The 19,985-nt window shown below is 44.1% G+C and overlaps 1 protein-coding gene across 1 annotated transcript in view; it reads right to left on the reverse strand.

Moving 5' to 3' along the window:
- Window positions 1–9,419, reverse strand: part of LOC126249241 (octapeptide-repeat protein T2-like) — a gene marked incomplete at its 3' end in the record, with an annotated part of 91,344 nt that extends 81,925 nt beyond the window's left edge. Inside the window, exon 1 of the mRNA XM_049950898.1 lies at window positions 9,291–9,419. Within this exon, the coding sequence (XP_049806855.1) occupies window positions 9,291–9,419 (129 nt within the window). The remainder of the gene's footprint in view (window positions 1–9,290) is intronic.
- Window positions 9,420–19,985: the final 10,566 nt, after the last annotated feature.

The following is a 19,985-nucleotide window of genomic DNA, read 5'->3' on the forward strand; positions in this document are numbered from 1 at the left end:
CCTTGTCATTCTGCGTGGCACTATCACAGCACAGGCCTACAGCAATTTGGGGATGGCGATTGCATCTTTCAACACGAACGAGCACCTGTTCAAAATTTTTTAAATGTTCAAATTTGTGTGAATTTCTAAGGGACGAATCTGCTGAGGTCATCGGTCCTTAGACTTACGCACTACTTAAACTAACGCATGCTAAGAACAACTCACTCACCCAAGCCCGAGGGAGGACTCGAACCTCCGGCGGGAGGGGACGCGCTATCCGTGACATGTCGCCTTAAATCGCGTGGCCACACTGCGCGGCGCACCTTTTCATAATGCACGGCCTGTGGTGGACTGGTTATACGACATTTACATCCCTGTTATGGTCTGGCCTGCACAGAGTCCTGACCCGACACCTACAGAACACCTTTGGGATGTTTTGGAACGCCGACTTCGTGCCAGGCTGCACCGACCGACATCGATATCTCTCCTCAGTGCAACACTCGGTAAAGAATTGGCCCCTATTCCCCAAGAAAGCTTCCAGCACCTGACTGAACGTATGCCTGCGAGAGTGGAAGCTGTCATCAAGGCTAAGGGTGGGCCAACACCATATTGAATTCCAGCAATACCGATGGACGGCGCCACGAACTTGTAAGTCATTTTCAGCCAGGTGTCCGGATCCTTTTGATCACATAGTGTAGCTCTACTAGCAGCTGGGATATGACTGTGTCGTACCACAATGGTGCCACAGTTGATGAGAATACTGATTCCCTGACTGCCTGGAGTGTTGGCTTACGGCCTGTTAATACACTCATTACCTTGTTCGACTGAATCGCCATTAATCAGCTGTCGAGAGTTCGGGACCTGGCTACGATGACTGCAGCTGCGTCATACGTACGTCGCTGTCTTCACAGAACTATCCGACACAGGGTGGGCATCATAACATGGCCCAGCTATTCGCAGATGACTGACTGGCAACGGGGTATAAATATTGCCCTGTCGAAGCTGGTCACACGGAATTTTCTGTCACGTGGAAGATATCGTAGGGAGGTCAGTGTTCGAGGACTCGGTCATTGCCTCGTGAAAGCAGAGTGAAGACTGGAAGCAGCTCGCAGTTGCTACGGGTGCTGTGTCGGTACAGGTTAATGACTGGTGCTGCGAGTGTCCGAAAAATGGCGCTGCCGATACAGTCATCATGTGGTGCATTACAGTTGGAATGGAAAACTCTTTGCTTAAAATAGGAACGTGTTTTAAAGATAACGAAATCAGTATATTAGACCCACGATGTATCAGTCAAATTTCCACTATCGTTGTACGTAGGGTATTGTCTCTTGGTGAAGCTTCCTTATTTCATTTCTATCTTTGGTTGTGAGCTTTTTTAATGGCTCGTTTTGCACATAATTATTTGCGGAATGCCTTGTTATTAACATGTACCTTGCTCTGTATTCCTTTCTACATCCTGTTCATATGCTCTCATTTCTATAATATGGTACTGGGAACTGATATACTTCATACATTACGTTGCCCTCTATTTGTTGTTTTATACGTTACTATTTATCTGCTCGTTTCATAAGCGTACTTTTTCTGCACTGATCAGTGTAAAGAAATGTAGCCTTAAACGTTGTGCGTTGCTACCCATGAGCTGTAAAAATTAAATGAGAGATCATTATGTCTCGTGGACCAATGTGAATAAATGTAATTGCCATGAAATGAAATCGTAGCTCCTATGGCATGTAAAGTTACTATAGTGATGACCGTCGGTAGCCATGGGCCCCATAAATGGAGAGGTGTTTTAAGACTGGCAGTTGACTATGAAGCAGGGTATCAGCTCTGGATGAAAGAAACTTAATATGCATAGAAGTGGGGGACTGTAGCGCTTCATTTCCAATGTAGATCACTATCTGATCAACAGTAGCCGGATATTCATTTGTGGTCATCAATATGGGGTGTGTCCACCTTTCACATTTATGTTGGCTTGAACTCTGCCCGGGTCACATTCAATGAGGAGTCTTAATGTCTGTAGAGGAGTGGCAGCCTATTCTCCTTCAAGAGCCGAGACCAGAGAAGGTAGTGATGTTAGACGCTGGGGGCTCGAAGTCGCCGTTCTGACTCACACAAAGACGTTCTCTTGGAACTAGGTCAGGAATACTGGCAGGGAAATCTATTTCTGGAATGTTATTATCCACAAACCATTCCTTCCCAAATGCTGGCCGGCCGAAGTGGCCGTGCGGTTAAAGGCGCTGCAGTCTGGAACCGCAAGACCGCTACGGTCGCAGGTTCGAATCCTGCCTCGGGCATGGATGTTTGTGATGTCCTTAGGTTAGTTAGGTTTAACTAGTTCTAAGTTCTAGGGGACTAATGACCTCAGCAGTTGAGTCCCATAGTGCTCAGAGCCATTTGAACCATTTTGAACCCAAATGCTGCTTTATGACAGGGTGCATTGTCATGCCGATATACAGTCATCGTCTCCGAACTGTTCTTCTCCAGTACGTAGTACACATTGCTGTAAAATGTGTTTACATCCTTCGGTATTTCGCGCTTTTTTAAGCCCAACAAGGGGACCACATCCCAACCACGAAAAACACGCCTATACAATAACACACCACCAGTTCCATGCTTCACTCTTGGGACTACACGCGATGACAGGTAAGCATTCATTCGCCAAAACCCAAACCCTTCCCTCGGATTGCCACAGCGTACAGCGTGATTCACCAGTTCCAAACCACTCGTTTCCAGTCACCCACTGGCCAGTGGCGTCACTCTTTACATTACCTCAACCGTCACGTAGCACTGACTGCAAAAGCTCTTCGTTCACGAAGAGTTGCTCGACCGTTATACTCCTTTCTTTTTAACTCCCTACGAACAGTAATAGTGCTGACTGGACTGCTGGTAGCAGTTTGGAACTCAGGAGTGATGTTTTCATTTAACTTCATGCGACTTTTTATAACCATATTCTGCAAAGCTCAAAAGTCCCTGTCCATCAGTACATGAGGGCTTTTTGGTTTTGTTTTAGCTGTGGTTATTCTTTCGAGTGTCCACTTCACAATCGCATCACCAACAGTCGACCTGGGCAGCTTTCGAAGGGCTGAAATGTCTCATGTATTTATTACGTACAAGGAGACCATATGAAAATTGGATTTTTGTAAGTGTTTTGTGGTAAATAAAGTTCAGAAGTTAAATATCAAACAGGTAAAGCATGTCAATACAACTCTAAAAAATTCTCGAGAATATCAACTCAGTGTCTTTAATTGACTAAAACTAGGAAAATATTACGATGGTTTCATGTGGCTCTGTGGCCCAGTTTTTGACAAGGACAAATCCACCATCTTACAGGTTGGGCACAGAAGCCGACCAACTCATAAAGAGTGGCTTCAGAGTGTAACAGAACACGAAAAACAAGAGATGTACATTTTTGCAGATACTCAGATTATATGTCAAACGAACTGGAAAATTAGAATGCGCTTAATACTGAGTACAATATGGGAACATCGTAAAGGGCACATGGATCGCTTAGAACTAGTGCACTTTATAAATACGTTTCTGTTATTCAAATTACAACAGGTAGCGTCCCTCTGGCCCATATCAGCTAAAAAAGTAAAGCAATTTTTTTCAGCCGGGGCATGGACCATATGGTCAGCAAATATCCTTAAAGCACCGTTCCAGATTACATCGACAGCAACCACAGTCAGATGCACTGGTCTACAAAATCCGTGGATTCATTTTTCGCATCATATTCGTAAAAGACACGTATCGCATTCTTCAAGCGAGAACAAATTCCGTCACAAAAACTTTAATGCTCCAGTTTAGACCTGCAGATGTTGCGAGAGAAACGCTTTAAAATCGGAATGACACCAGACCCGTATAGCACCAAGTGTACTCAAAAAGACACCATAAACAATGTTTCGTCTGCGCCGACCATAATAAAACGTGTTCGTGGGTTCGTGAAAGATTGACCCATTAACCTGCATGGCATCTTCAACAGTACTAATAGAGAATATATAATGAGCAGCCAAATGAAAACGAGTAGCGGAAAAAAAGTAGGTGCAGGCGGGCCCAAATGTTGAAATGTTATTTCGATTGCGCTGCAAAAGTTTCGCAACGAAACCCTCACACATTCTTCAAAATGTACCGATCTCTCCTCACGTGATTTCCATATATTTAGAGAGCCCTGCCGAAAGACATTCGTGGCTGTCGATTTGCTTCGCACGGAGAGATACACGTCTTGGTATAGTCATAGCTCCGTAGGCAACTGCAAGCATTTTTCATGAAGAAATTGACCGTATTGTCTCACAGTGAGGTAAATTTAACAGTTATGCCGATTACTTTTGAAGTAATAAACAGTTCACTTACTGTTTAGATTTCTGTATTTCAATCGGTACAATCGGACCCCTTATGTGCTCACTTTGTTGTCCGTCTGTCTATCTTTCCGATTGTTATGACACCTTTTTATCAGGAATGGATAGAGGTAACACGCTGAAATTTATGTCACATACTACAGTCCACACCGAGCGCAGTGGTTAGCACACTGGACTCGCATTTGGGAGGACGACGGTTCAATCCCGCGTCCGGCCATCCTGATTTAGGTTTTCCGTGATTTCCCTAAATCGCTCCAGGCAAATGCCGGGATGGTTCCTTCCCCGTCCTTCCTTAATCCGATGAGACCGATGACCTCGTAGTTTGGTCTCTTCCCCCAAAACAACCAACCAACTACAGTCTACAGTTCCTTGGCAGTGTGAAAAAGTTAAGCTGCTAAGTCAATGCAATCAAAAGACGCGGCCATTTATGTCTCCTATTTCGATACCCGGAAACTCCACCACTAAAACCTGTGGGATACTGTCCATTGACCAACATAAAATTTAATTTATCAGAAAATTGTTATTTTGTGATTATATCACTTTTCTTTTGCCATTTGTCGTCCGCCATTCTGTCTGTCTGTCCGCCCATGTGTTTAACACCCCTTTTCCTCAGGAATGGTTACAGGTACAAAGTTGAAATTTATGTCAGATAATGAGGTCTACGGTTACTTGGATGTGTAGAAAATTTAACGCTCTAAGTCAGTGCAATGAATAGATACGGCCGTCTGTAAGGATCTCTTTTCCTCCGGTGTGGCTTTAGGTAAGAAATAGGTAACAAACTGAAATTTATGCAAAATACTAAGACACAAAATATTTAATGACATTAGCTGCCAGTGAGTATGATTTAAATCAATGGGGAAAGCTGAAAATTTGAGCAAGACTGGAATTCGAACCTAGGCGTCAGGCTCACTTTTCTTTTACTGGCCTCCTTCCACCCGTTTAGCTCTTCCGTAACGCCTGCCAGAAGTGCCTACGTCGGTGTGGCTTCTTCGTCATTATTATTCATTTTTCTATAACATAAGCGCCTTGACAGAAATACTAAATTATCTCTTCTTGAAATAAAGAGTAAAGTCGTAAAAAAACGTAAACGCCTTCTTCTTGAGTAAATAGTTGCTGGTATAATGCTATAGCAAATAAAATTCTCTATTTCTTGAAAATAAATCAGGAAGTTTTTCTTAAAATAAAAAAAAATCTTGAAAAAGTTGAAAAATACTTTTACAATACTCTCGCTGAATGTAACAAAGAGCTAAAACCAAGAACTTCTTGCTATTCCATGAAATGAAGGAGCTTCTTCTCGATGTCCGTTCGTTCGGAGTTTACATGAAATACTTCGATTAGTCAGTACTCAGTCCAACATTTTGCTATCATAATGTCTAACATATTCCCATACTTCTAAGAGTAGTACAGGTCAGGTTCGATTTTAAAATGTTCATATTCAGTATAAGAGCAGTAGTTGGTGAAAGTTGCTGTTCGATTTCGAATGACGTGAGCATTAGTGCGTCACCGTTTTTCTTTGTTCAGGGATAAGGGATAGCGTAACTTCTGTGTCCTCTCGGTGGAGCGGTAGATGATTGCCAATGCCCTGGATAAAAGAGCAGTAATTTGTTTAGCAGGCCCACAGCTGAGTCGATGAATTATAGTGTCCACCAATCCACAGGTAGTACACATAGGAGAAACCGCCAGGTGGATTTTTTGCAGTTTGTCGTTAGTAGGTATCTTGTCATTGGCCGCTAGAAGTCACTGACGATATTCATGCAAATAATGTTCCATTTGTAACGCGGACATTTCTGTTCAACAGGGTTTCTTCTAGTAGTTTTTGTCAGGAAGTCATATATTACCTTATTCGTCAGACCGGCGGAACTTGAATGGGGAGGACAGTCTTTATACATGTAACTGAATTCTAAACAGCACGCTCTTACGTATGGCAACATAAGAGGAATCGTTGATGCATCAATGGAGGGTTCAAGACGACTTGGGCCCCATATTTCTAATAAGATACTGGTTGTGTTGTCTTTAGGGGTCTCAAGAGACTGCCTGAATCGATTGATTAAGAGGACCGTACTTCGCGTTCTTGCGTCGAGTAAGTTGAGACGTCCCTACGTATTTGGCAAAACCAGAGTCTCCAAGCCGACCTTGAAGATGTTACTCCTCGTGACAAAACCCAAACGCCGCGCGAGGTAGCCGCGTGGTCTGAGGCGTATTGTCACAGTCTGCGCGGCTCACCCCGCCGGAGGTTCGAGTCCTCCCCCGGGCATGGGTTTGTGTGTTGTCCATAGCGTAAGTTAGTTTAAGTTAGATTAAGTAGTGTGTAGGCTTAGGGACTGATGACCTCAGCAGTTTGGTCCAACAAGACCTTACAACAAATTTCCAATTTTTTACCACAAACCCGAACCAGCAGAAGGCCTTCTCAATGCTGGTAATTACAGTGGGTGGCACGCGAAGGATCTGCACCAGGTAACTAAATTTGTTGGTAACTGTAAGTTTAATGTTTTGAACTTTTTGCAGTATATTAAGTTGCCTGTCCCCATTCGTTTAGCCGGCCACGGTGGCCGAGCGGTTCTAGGCGCTTCAGTCCGGAACCGCGCGACTGTTACGGTCGCAGGTTCGAATCCTGCCTCGGGCATGGATGTGTGTGATGTCCTTAGGTTAGTTAGGTTTAAGTAGTTCTATGTTCTAGGGGACTGATGACCTCAGATGTTAAGTCCCATAGTGCTAAGGGCTATTTGAACCATTTTGAACCCATTCGTTTTAAGGGCAGCCCTAAACTGAGGTAACACGTCTGCCCTGTTTCAGGTGTTCATCCTCGCTGAGTCTGTGTCCAGGGGCATACCCAGTAACTTATAATAACTGCCGGCGTTCCGCCAATCCATGTCCTCAAAATTGCGGATGTGCATTTCGATGTCCGTAAGAACGGTTTTTGTATCGTTTGATTTGGCTTCAGATGCTATCGCGAATTCCTGAGTGGCATGGCCACCTGTTTTAAGGTCTTTTTGAGTTGTTGCTCCAAGGCACAGGTCATGTTTGTAGAACATACATTGATACCTGATATTACCAATCACCAGCCCTGAAGTTTCTTCTGGTAATATGATCAGGAGGGGTTCTACAGCGATGGCGTACAAAGCCGTCGATAAGGTGAGGAAGAGCAGTGTAGCAGATTCCTTGGACTTTGCATAGGCGCTGGTAATGTCCAGAAGGGTACAGTCGGCGTTTATTATGCTCCTTCCAGGAATTATGCTCCTTCCAGGAACAGCACCATGTTGACGCTCACCCAGAACGTACATAAGACCCTTTGCATGCGAGTCTTCAAAGCTCGTGTCATAATTTTAAAATTACCATTCAATAAAGTCGCATTTTGTTTAGTTGTCTGTTATTACCCTTCTTCGGCACGAGTACGATAATCCCATCTTTAAATTCTGGGGATATATCCCCTCCCATATGGAGTTCGTTTTCAATGGCGCATAATGTGTTCCCGAGAAGTTCCCAGTAATACTTGTAGAAGTCCGATGTCAGTCCATCCGATCCTGGAGTTTTCTTGCCTGTCGCCCTGGTAACGGCATAGTAGATGCTTTCTTTATCAAAAGGAGATTCAAGTGTATCTGCATCCTCCACGGTGAGACGGATGGATATCCTACACGCCAGGGCATCACACGTTTGTGCATCTACTGGCTGCTTCCGGTTGAGGTCACTGAAACGGGCATGCGCATGGTACTGCTGGTGAATTTGTGCCCTGCTGCATCCGTGATGTCGACAATGATGGTAGCGTTGCGGCTTCGGAACGCTCTGAGAAGGTGGTATAGGGAGGCGGTTTCCTGAGACGCAGCGTTCTTGGATTGCGTGCGGACTAAGTGGCCTTCAAGTCTTGTCCTCTGAATTTCCGTTATTCTTGCTTCACACTTCTTAATGTTGCGGGAAATTTCGGAACTGGGGTGGCTAGCGTCTTGGTATAGGTTTCGTAATCCTTGGTAATACGTTTCAGTTCTGTGATTCCACCAAAATTTCTTTTATCTGGCATAAAACATAGTCGTAGATCTTTGTTTAGACTTAGCTACCTTGACCCACCATTCAAGTGTCGTATTGTAGCAGGGGCGGGATCGGAGAGCTTGCTATCAGGAGCGGTCTCTCTCCACATCCAGCTCCTCATGCCGTAAAAATCTAATACCGAGCTTCCAGTAACCCTTTACCCGGTGGAATGGGGAGCAGTGGTGGTTCACGTAGGCATGGTAGGTGCTGTGGTCGGAAATATTGTGAACTGTGCGAAACGTAAAATTTATCAGTACGTCTCGTCGAGTCGTAGGTCACATCAGTATAGTTTCTCCCACGCATCACGGGGATGGAGGTCGAGAACAAGACACCTGAGTTCCTAGCAAATGTTGGTGTGAAGAATTTCATCCTTGGCATGGATCATACAGTTATAATCCCCTCCGAGAAGAATACTGGCAGTGTGCAGGCCGATTAACTCAGGTACATCCGTCCGAAAAAAACCATCCCACTCCCGCCCATGGCCACTACTGGAGGACGCATAAATATTTACAATTAATAGTCCGTTAGTTCTGCAGGATATCCCTCAAATACTGATGTCGGTGACATGTATACTCTCGCGGTACGTAACTGCGGTGTCAGCTGCGTCCTCTGTATTGCTGTTAGTAGCTGCAACATAAAAAAATGGTTCAAATGGCTCTGAGCACTATGGGACTTAACATCTGAGGTCATCAGGCCCCTAGAACTTAGAACTACTTAAACCTAACTAACCTTAGGACAACACACACATCCATGCCCGAGGCAGGATTCGAACCTGCGACCGTAGCGGTCGCATGGTTCCGGACTGAAGCGCCTAGAATCGCTTGGCCACACCGGCCGGCAGTTGCAACATAAACGGGAATGAAAATTTCAGTTAGAGCTTTTTTGAAGGAGTACAGTGTCGACATACGTTCTATATAAAAGTTCCTGCATGACACAGACCTTTACGGCATTCTGGATGCGATTGTTGTTAACTGTGGTTACCTTAAAAGTTTGGGACTTGTTCATCTGATCACCGATGATGAGGTTCTCAGTATCCACCCGTATCATCATCAGCTCACCAGGCCTCATCGCCTGGGGCTGGAGGTGGAGGTGGTGGCTTAATTTCGGTTTCCACAGCCTTTGGGCAGTCTTTGCGGGAGCCTGGCGCTTGGCTGGTTCCCCGTCATTTAAGTTTCTCGACAACCCTGCTTACATTCTTCTTCAGCTGTACCTGTAGCTCCGGTTCCTATTTTATCGCGACACGACTCTTCTTCGTAGTGGACGAAGATTGTGAGTCACGATCCTCGGATTTTTCTTTGGTGGCTTTCTTTGGCATATTCAGAGCTGGAGCAGCATCCATTGGTGCGTACGTAAATTCGGAAGAACTTTCTGTAGGTTGCTGAATTCATTCAGTCATGGAAGCTTCATCAACGGCAGTTGTGAAAAATGCTGTAGTCTCAGAAGGAGACGTTTTCTCGGTGTTCATTGACTATGAAACTGGTACTGCACTGACATTGTCAGAAGGAGATGAACTTTTTAATAAGGCCGCGAATGTCGGTGGGACAGCGGCTGGCGCACCAGTGATGACAGCATCAAAATACGTCGTTTGCACACGGCACTTGCGTGGACAATCTGCGCGGAAATGAACGCCATTCTCTACATTAAACACCCTGTTATTGCTAACGTTCACGTGTAATAGTGTACAGAGTACTATATACCTATAGAGCATCGTTAAGCCGCTGGTCCGCAATTTCAAAGGACAGGTTGCAGATCTTCCCGTTAGGAAAGCCCAAACCAACAAAGGTAATTGTAACGGTACTCGTCACACCTTTACTTGACGTGTAATCAGCTGATCCGTTTGTCAGATTCATGACGCGAAGACACACTTCTTCATTTCGTAGTTTCACGTAATATGCATTAACCAGGGAGTCATACTGCATACCAATAACCCCTTCGTCAAGGACACTGTAGCAGGATCTAATAAGAATGTAAATTATAAAAAAGATTGATAAAGGGATGTTATTTGATAATATAAATGAGAGTATATGTCTATATTTAAATGTATTGAGCTGGAAGTTGTGATACCTGTGGATACAGTCCTACAATACCATCATTTAGTTCCCAATCGTAGCGTAATTAAACGGGCTTCCTACAGGGTATCTTTTTATACAGAGCTGTTCTCTAAAGTTTTGCTGATCAGTTACGACAGTACCTCGTATCTCTTATTTGTTCTAAGAGAGATGACATATAAATTGTGCGTCGGATTCTGTGTGGAAGTTCGGTCGCCGTGCACTTATACGGACTTCATTTCCTCTTTGCAGAATCCTTTTTCTGGAAGGCCCTTTTGGGGCACAACTTAAAATAATTTTTTATACGCATTTTTCTCTTATGTAACGTACTTATTATTTCACTTCATGGAAATACAAACTTTTAACATTAACTTCAGACCAGAACGCGCAATTGCAATTATACATAATACCAGGCGACATTACCTCTTATTTCCATACTACTGTGCTAACTGACAGCTCACGACTGACAGCCCGTGACGTCTGCCTGGCCTCAACAATCCCAACAAGAAGAGCTAGACTCAGAGATATATCTGCCTTATTCAAAGATTACTCGTAAATCGTTCTTAATCCATGACAGCATGGTTTTCCTGGGCGTCCTCACGCTCAAGTTGATTATATCTACATACTACACTCCTGGAAATTGAAATAAGAACACCGTGAATTCATTGTCCCAGGAAGGGGAAACTTTATTGACACATTCCTGGGGTCAGATACATCACATGATCACACTGACAAAACCACAGGCACATAGACACAGGCAACAGAGCATGCACAATGTCGGCACTAGTACAGTGTATATCCACCTTTCGCAGCAATGCAGGCTGCTATTCTCCCATGGAGACGATCGTAGAGATGCTGGATGTAGTCCTGTGGAACGGCTTGCCATGCCATTTCCACCTGGCGCCTCAGTTGGACCAGCGTTCGTGCCGGACGTGCAGATCGCGTGAGACGACGCTTCATCCAGTCCCAAACATGCTCAATGGGGGACAGATCCGGAGATCTTGCTGGCCAGGGTAGTTGACTTACACCTTCTAGAGCACGTTGGGTGGCACGGGATACATGCGGATGTGCATTGTCCTGTTGGAACAGCAAGTTCCCTTGCCGGTCTAGGAATGGTAGAACGATGGGTTCGATGACGGTTTGGATGTACCGTGCACTATTCAGTGTCCCCTCGACGATCACCAGTGGTGTACGGCCAGTGTAGGAGATCACTCCCCACACCATGATGCCGAGTGTTGGCCCTGTGTGCCTCGGTCGTATGCAGTCCTGATTGTGGCGCTCACCTGCACGGCGCAAAACACGCATACGACCATCATTGGCACCAAGGCAGAAGCGACTCTCATCGCTGAAGACGACACGTCTCCATTCGTCCCTCCATTCACGCCTGTCGCGACACCACTGGAGGTGGGCTGCACGATGTTGGGGCGTGAGCGGAAGACGGCCTAACGGTGTGTGGGACCGTAGCCCAGCTTCATGGAGACGGTTGCGAATGGTCCTCGCCGATACCCCAGGAGCAACAGTGTCCCTAATTTGCTGGGAAGTGGCGGTGCGGTCCCCTACGGCACTGCGTAGGATCCTACGGTCTTGGCGTGCATCCGTGCGTCGCTGCGGTCCGGTCCCAGGTCGACGGGCACGTGCACCTTCCGCCGACCACTGGCGACAACATCGATGTACTGTGGAGACCTCACGCCCCACGTGTTGAGCAATTCGGCGGTACGTCCACCCGGCCTCCCGCGTGCCCACTATACGCCCTCGCTCAAAGTCCGTCAACTGCACATACGGTTCACGTCCACGCTGTCGCGGCATGCTACCAGTGTTAAAGACTGCGATGGAGCTCCGTATGCCACGGCAAACTGGCTGACACTGACGGCGGCGGTGCACAAATGCTGCGCAGCTAGCGCCATTCGACGGCCAACACCGCGGTTCCTGGTGTGTCCGCTGTGCCGTGCGTGTGATCATTGCTTGTACAGCCCTCTCGCAGTGTCCGGAGCAAGTATGGTGGGTCTGACACACCGGTGTCAATGTGTTCTTTTTTCCATTTCCAGGAGTGTATTTCAGATTATTTAATTTAATTACATTTCATTGATAAAATAAAAGTAATTAAAGGAAGAATTACGTAGATAATTTGTCCTTAACCTATCTCAGTTATCCAGCGGCGGTAAGTGGACGTATATTTCAACTTGGAATCCGAACCACGCGTTACTTCTGCCAACTCCTCAACAAGTGAAGGCTAGGTTAAAACGAAAACTGAAAAATTCATGGTCCGACCGATATTCCAACCTGCGACTCCTCGGTTTCCAGGCTTTCACTTTATCGCTAGGTCAACGTCATGTATACAGGTTGGTCCACTGAAAGTGACCGGGACAAATATCTCACGAAATAAGCATCAAAATAAGAAACTACAAAGAACGAAACTCGTTTAGCTTGATGGGGGAATCCAGATGGCGCTATGGTTAGCCCGCTAGATGGCACTGCCATAGGTCAAACGGATATCAACTGCGTTTTTTTTAATAGGAACCCCCATCTTTATTACATATTCGTGTAGTATGTAAAGGGATATGAATGTTTTAGTTGGACCACTTTTTTCGCTTTGTGATAAATGGCGCTGTAATAGTCACAAACGTATAAGTACTTGGTATGACGTAACAATCCGCCAGGGCGGACGGTATTTGCTTCGTGATACATTACCCCTGTTAAAATGGATTGTTTACCAATTTCGGAAAAGGTCTATATCGTGTTGATGTATGGCTATTGTGATCAAAATGCCGAACGGGCGTGTGCTACGTATGCTGCTCGGTATCCTGGACGACATCATCCAAGTGTCCGGAACGTTCGCCGGATAGTTACGTTATTTAAGGAAACAGGAAGTGTTCAGCCACATGTGAAACGTCAACCACGACCTGCAACAAATGATGATACCCAAGTAGGTGTTTTAGCTGCTGTCGCAGCTAATCCGCACATCAGTAGCAGACAAATTTCGCGAGAATCGGGAATCTCAAAAACGTCATTCTTGAGAATGCTACATCAACATCGATTGCACCCCTACCATATTTCTATGCGCCAGGAATTGCATGCAGACGACTTTGAACATCGTGTACAGTTCTTCCACTGGGCACAAGAGAAATTACTGTACGATGACTGATTTTTTGCACGCGTTCTATTTAGCGACGAAGCGTCATTCACCAACAGCGGTAACGTAAACCGGCATAATATGCACTACTGGGCAACGGAAAATCCACGATGGCTGCGACAAATGGAACATCAGCGACCTTGGCGGGTTAATATGTGGTGCGGCATTGTGGGAGGAAGGATAATTGGCCCCCATTTTATCGATGGCAATCTAAATGGTTGAATGTATGTTGATTTCCTACGTAATGTTCTACCGATGTTACTACAAGATGTTTCACTGCATGACAGAATGGCGAAGTTCTTCCAACATGATGAATGTCCGGCACATAGCTCGCGTGCCGTTGAAGCGGTAATCAATAGCATATTTCATGACAGGTGGATTGGTCGTCGAAGCGCCATACCATGGCCCGCACATTCACCGGATCTGACGTCCCTGGATTTCTTTCTATGGGGAAAGTTGAAGGATATTTGCTATCGTGATCCACCGTCAACGCCTGACAACATGTGTCAGCGCATTGTCAATACATGTACGAACATTACGGAAGGCGAACTACTCGCCGTTGAGAGGAATGTCGTTACACGTATTGCCAAATGCATTGAGGTTGACGGACATAATTTTCAGCATTTATTGCATTAATGTGGTATTTACAGGTAATCACGCTGTAACAGCACGCCTTGTCAGAAATGAGAAGTTAACAAAGGTACATGTATCACATTGGAACAACCGAAATAAAATGTTGAAACGTACCTACGTTCTGTATTTCAATTTAAAAAACCTACCTGTTACCAACTGTTCATCTAAAATTATGAGCCGTCTGTTTGTGACTATTACAGCGCCATCTATCACAAAGTGAAAAAAGTGGCCCAACTAAAACATTCATATTTCTTTACGTACTACACGAATATGTAATAAAAATGGGGGTTCCTATTTAAAAAAAAACGCAGTTGATATCCGTTTGACCTATGGCATCGCCATCTAGCGGGCCAACCATAGCGCCATCTGGTTTCCCCCTTCAAGCTAGACAAGTTTCGTTCTTTGTAGTCTCTTCGTTTGAAGCTTATTTCGTGAGATATTTGGCCCGGTCACGATCAATGGACCACCCTGTATGTACCGTACATGTCATATGTAGGTTCTGATGATGAGTGAGTTTGCAAGTGTCATAACATGTAAGTGGCCATATCTTCTGATTGCACTGATTTAGAGACTTGAGTTATTTACACCGCCAAGGGACCATAGACTCTAGTATTCCATGTATGTAGTATCTGTTCTCAGGCTGATGAGCTACACGAAATTATTACTATTATTATTATTATTATTATTATTACAATCATCTATATACATAACGCATGGGTGTCTGGATACTTCTGATCAGATAGTGTAGTTCCCACATTAAGTAAGAGTGAGAAGATGAGAGTTGCCTGGGGCACAGAAGGACATGCTGATCCTTGGCTGCACCGTATGATCTGTTTATGAGCGAAACGGAGGCACTATATTTCTTATGCTGGAAAATGTATATAGAGTCTTCATTGTGTGACCAATATGATCTGTTAAAAATTTTGACAGTAAATGAGTCTACCAAAATAAAAAATCGTAAATAAAAAACATAAACATATCAAAGACAGGCTAGAGCACATAAACATTTTTAACTAAAGACAGTCAGACCTTTTGTGAAATTATTTGTCTATAAGTAAGAAATAAAATAGATTAGAGAAATATTTGACACGTCTTTGAATGATGCTCAGACTCATACAGAGCAGCTGAGATGCTCTTTCATTAGTGACGTGAAATTTCACAAGATAAATATCTTCTAGTAATCTTCAAAAGTCAAATTTTTACGTTGACCAGCACCTCATTTGATGTAAGTGGTTTCGAACATCAGTCAAAGGCGCATCAAATGGCTCTTTAACAAATTTTATTTTTTATTTTTAGACAAATCATTTCATAAAACATTTGACTTATTTCAATTTTCTTTATTTTTAAGTTTTTTTCAGAATGTATGAGATATAGTACATGTCAATATCGATCGGTATTCAGTAAGTATTAACAATATGTACATGAAGAGAAGACAGACAGTTTCAATTTATGATGTGATTTGATATGTTTTGACATTTCATTTACATAACTAGCAGCAGCTGTTCATGAAATATTTAAAATTTCCCTCAAGTCAATAAATAAGAGGTTCTTAATCACCCTGATTGCTTTCAATCAAATACAACTGGTCCATTTGATACCCCCATTTGTCCATTTCCCACAAGCAATTTTCTAAATTCAAACAAAAATTCAGTGTGTAATTTCTGTGTGGTCTTGTTTTCGCTCCACTCGAACATTTGACTAGTATGAGGGAGCATGGGGTACTTACCCATTTGAGGATTATCCCACGTCTTGTGATCAAAGACATGGCCAGACCCAGAGCTACGCCTGGCTTTGGATACCTGTCAACAAACATACGCAGCATGATGATGAAAAGTTAGGTCCAAATTATGCACATACACATACATGAAGTGTGTTACAAAACTGTATAGCACTAATTGCAGGACGCGTTCCTCACACGCAGACGAGGAAACTATATTGTATGAAAATGGGTCAGCAAACGTTTTGTTTCTATGTTACAACTCACTTTCTCCATCTCATTAATCATGGGAAACAAACAAGAAGATAACGTTAGAATCATGGGGAACATCTACTCTTGGTGACGTCTGGTTACGTTGTGCACCGCCAGTGTCTCGTTTTAAATATCCCTCTTGCCATTGTTTATTTACGGGTAACAACTGTCCCAGCGATCAATATGACCGTTGCCAGCGCACAGATTACTACGTAGAGCTAATCGCAGACTTGGCTGGTGCAATGGCAGTGTACACAGACACAGAGGAGGCAGATGCCCATTTGATTTACGGATTAACTGATGGCAATGACGCTCGCGCTCAGTGTTTATACCTGGAGAGATTTCCAGGACGACGGTTCCCCGACAGGAAAACGTTTGAAGTTACTGATCTTCGTCTTAGGGAAAATGGAGCATTTAAGCCTTATTCTCGAGACCAGTGGAGGCCTAGAGGGACGAGGACAACGATGTGGGAGGCGGCAATTCTTCATACAGTCGACGATGAATCCAGCGTCAGTACAAGACTTGTAGCTGCAACACTGAATATGACTGTCTGGCGAGTGTTACACAAGGACCAGCTGTATCCATACCATTTGCAGCGTGTGCAGGCATTATTAACAGCTGATTTTCCTGCACGGGTACCCTTCTGCGAATGGTTTATTCAACAAAGTGTCAACCCTAATTTTAGTACAACGGTGCTGTTCACAGATGAGGCGTCGTTTCAACGAGATTAAATTTTCACAACCGGCATGTATGAGCAGACGTCAATCCTCACGCAACTGTTGAAGCAAGTTATCAACAAAGATTTTCTGTCATTGTTTGGGCCAGCATTGTTGGTCACAGTTTGGTAGGGCCTCTCTTTCTTTCATCCAGGCAAAACATGTACTTCATGCACGATCGAGCATCTTCTCATTCTAATGCTAATGTTCCTCGCTTCTAAATAACATTCGGTGACAGATGGACAGATAGATATGTACCAGTTGCCTGGCCTCCACCACGCTCTCCGGACCTAAGACCACTGGAGTTTGGGTTGTGGGAGTATTTGAAAGCTCTTGTGTATAGAACTCCAGTAGAAGATGTTCAGTGTCTCCGTGTCCGTATTATGGAACGATACGAAACCATACGAAATACTCCATGGATACATCAGACACCCGAGATTCACTATGACGAGGGACTGATACATCTGTCAAAGCCCATGAAGGGCATATTGAACATCTCCTGTGAGAAAGAGTTGCATGTGGTTTGGTGGTGTGTTCTGTTCGAGTGTGTTTCCCATGATTAATGGATTGGAGAAAATGAGCTATAACATGGAAACAGTTTCCAGACCCATGTTCATATAACATAATTTCTTCGTCTACGTGTGAGGAATGTGTCCTGCAATTTATGACGTTCATTTTTGTTACATCCTGTATAAGACAAACTTTTCGGAAAATTTGTTGACACACTTGTTAATGCATTATTGTACATTACATGTCTGGGTTCCTCCCTGTCAAAAACTAAGCAAGTCGCTGCCGCAAACCATATTGGGTGTGGGTACAAGATGGACGCTGAGTCGATGGCCGAAAAGGCTCTAGAGGGCGAATGTTACGTCTGAACGTAACGTGAATTTAAACCAGTGCCGACGAACAAAGACAGGAACGTAATAAACAATAACACACCACCAAATCGATCGGAACTATCTGTCGCGCAAATAGTATCGCTGCCATTATCTGAGTCTGTTTCTACACTGCTAGGGTAAAGAACTGATACATAACAGGCGAGCACCTAGTCACACTATCCAACGAAATTTTTTATGATAAACTCATCCCATTTGCGTTCACTGATGCGGTTACACTGCGGAGCTCTAAGAGAAGTAAAATGAACGCTATTTTGGCGCCAATTGACATGCTAAGGGGCTGGCTCCATAAAAATACAGATTAATTCTTAAAGTAAAGTATAAACAGAAACGAGCCATTGCTAAAATGGTATTTATGAAGAACAAATTATACTGGTACTGGTTTCAAAATGACAGGTTCATCGTCCTACAGTTGTTCACATTTAAAATTGCAAAATGGTTCAAATGGCTCTGAGCACTATGGGACTCAACTGCTGAGGTCATAAGTCCCCTAGAACTTAGAACTACTTAAACCTAACTAACCTAAGGACAACACACACATCCATGCCCGAGGCAGGATTCGAACCTGCGACCGTAGCGGTCGCGCGGTTCCAGACTGTAGCGCCAGAACCGCTCGGCCACCTGCGGCCGGCTAAAATTGCATTTACCTGATGTAAGCACGATGTTGGCAATTTTTCGTTGGGTCGAAAGTACCTTAGGGTAGCAGTGCTATCAAAGAAACTTTCGCCACAGTGAAAAACCATCATCGGTAGCAGTGTATCTATGCTGCTTCTGGATAACTTTGTTTGCAAGTGTAAAGTTGTAATTTAGTTGGTGAATGACGCAACCAGCCACAAATACTTTTTAATTATTGTAGTACCATAACCAGTTTCAGTCTACCATGTTCATCTTCAGATGACTGATATTTTCCATTACATAGATGTTTTGGTCAACATCATGTCATTTGCTCCACAATGGCCAAGAATATTTCAATACTTCGTGCCACTTTACGCTAAAGTGCTTCATTTTTTATATTTGATACAAAATAGTTGTGTTCACCTATGTCAGTTACAGCAGATGGCGATTTGTTCTGTTGTGGTCCATGTTTTTAGTGTTTTCTTTTTTTACTTTCAGTGGAAATTATTGACAAAATACTTTAAAATTAACTGATTGCTTATTATAATGTAGACATACACGTGCACACGTTTATATACCCATCAAAAAGACGTTAAGGATATAATTGGTTCTCGTATCTTAAAAAGAGATAGATGTCTTATACTTTACTTTTTGATAATACAGAATACTACGCAAAGGTAAACTACACTGTGTGTTATCATTGAACCGATTGTGAAATGCAAAAGGAACGTTATTTGAAAAAACAAAAAAATTGCAATGCCCCACAATATCAAAAAACATAAAATGGCTTGTTCATTCCAGTGTTCAATAACGTGTAGGTCCTCCACGAACCTTCAGGCACTCTTGAAGGCGACGGGAAATGCTCAGTACAAACTCACTGCAGGCCTCTTGAAGCACATTGTTCCACTCCTCAATGGCAACATTCCTGAGAGCTTCAACCGTTAACTGAGGATGCTCACGACTAGAAATCGCTCTTTTGAGCACGCTTCATGCATGCTCTGTATAATTTATATCCGGTGAGCATGGTGCCCAATCCATTCTTCAGATTCCATGTACCGTCAGATATCGACACACTCTGCGAGCACGATGGGATCGGACGTTACGACCCAAAGTGAATCCTTCCCCTACAGTCTCTGGAAAGGCACTCACTATCGGTGGAAGAATGTTGTTTTCGTACATTGCAGCAGTCGTGTTGCCTTCAATTGGAACGAGTGGTGTGCGGCGGCCGTACATGATACATGCCCAGGATACAACTGAGCAATCGGATTGTTGGTGGCATTCCACAGTCATTGAGGGATGATGGCGTTCCCCTGTTCATCTCCATATCCACAGTTGTCGTCAGGGTGCAAGGCTATTCGTACCTCGTCTGTGAACAGCATTTTGGTCCACTGGTCTCGTTCTCAATGTTCATGTGCTCTAGTCTATCTTACACGAGCACCCCTGTGATGTGGACAGAGTTGTGTAGTCTTGAGAGGTCTTCGGCTGTACAACATCCCATCATGAAGTCTGCTACGCACCGTGTAGGTACTTACGGTAACCGCTGTGTCTTCTTGAAGCGCGAGGCGCATAGTATTCGCTGTCTTTGTAGGGCGTCTGTGCAGATATCGTTACATACCGGTCCCGAGCT

Source organism: Schistocerca nitens, chromosome 3 (assembly GCF_023898315.1).
Source record: "Schistocerca nitens isolate TAMUIC-IGC-003100 chromosome 3, iqSchNite1.1, whole genome shotgun sequence".
Taxonomy (NCBI): Eukaryota; Metazoa; Arthropoda; class Insecta; order Orthoptera; family Acrididae; genus Schistocerca; species Schistocerca nitens.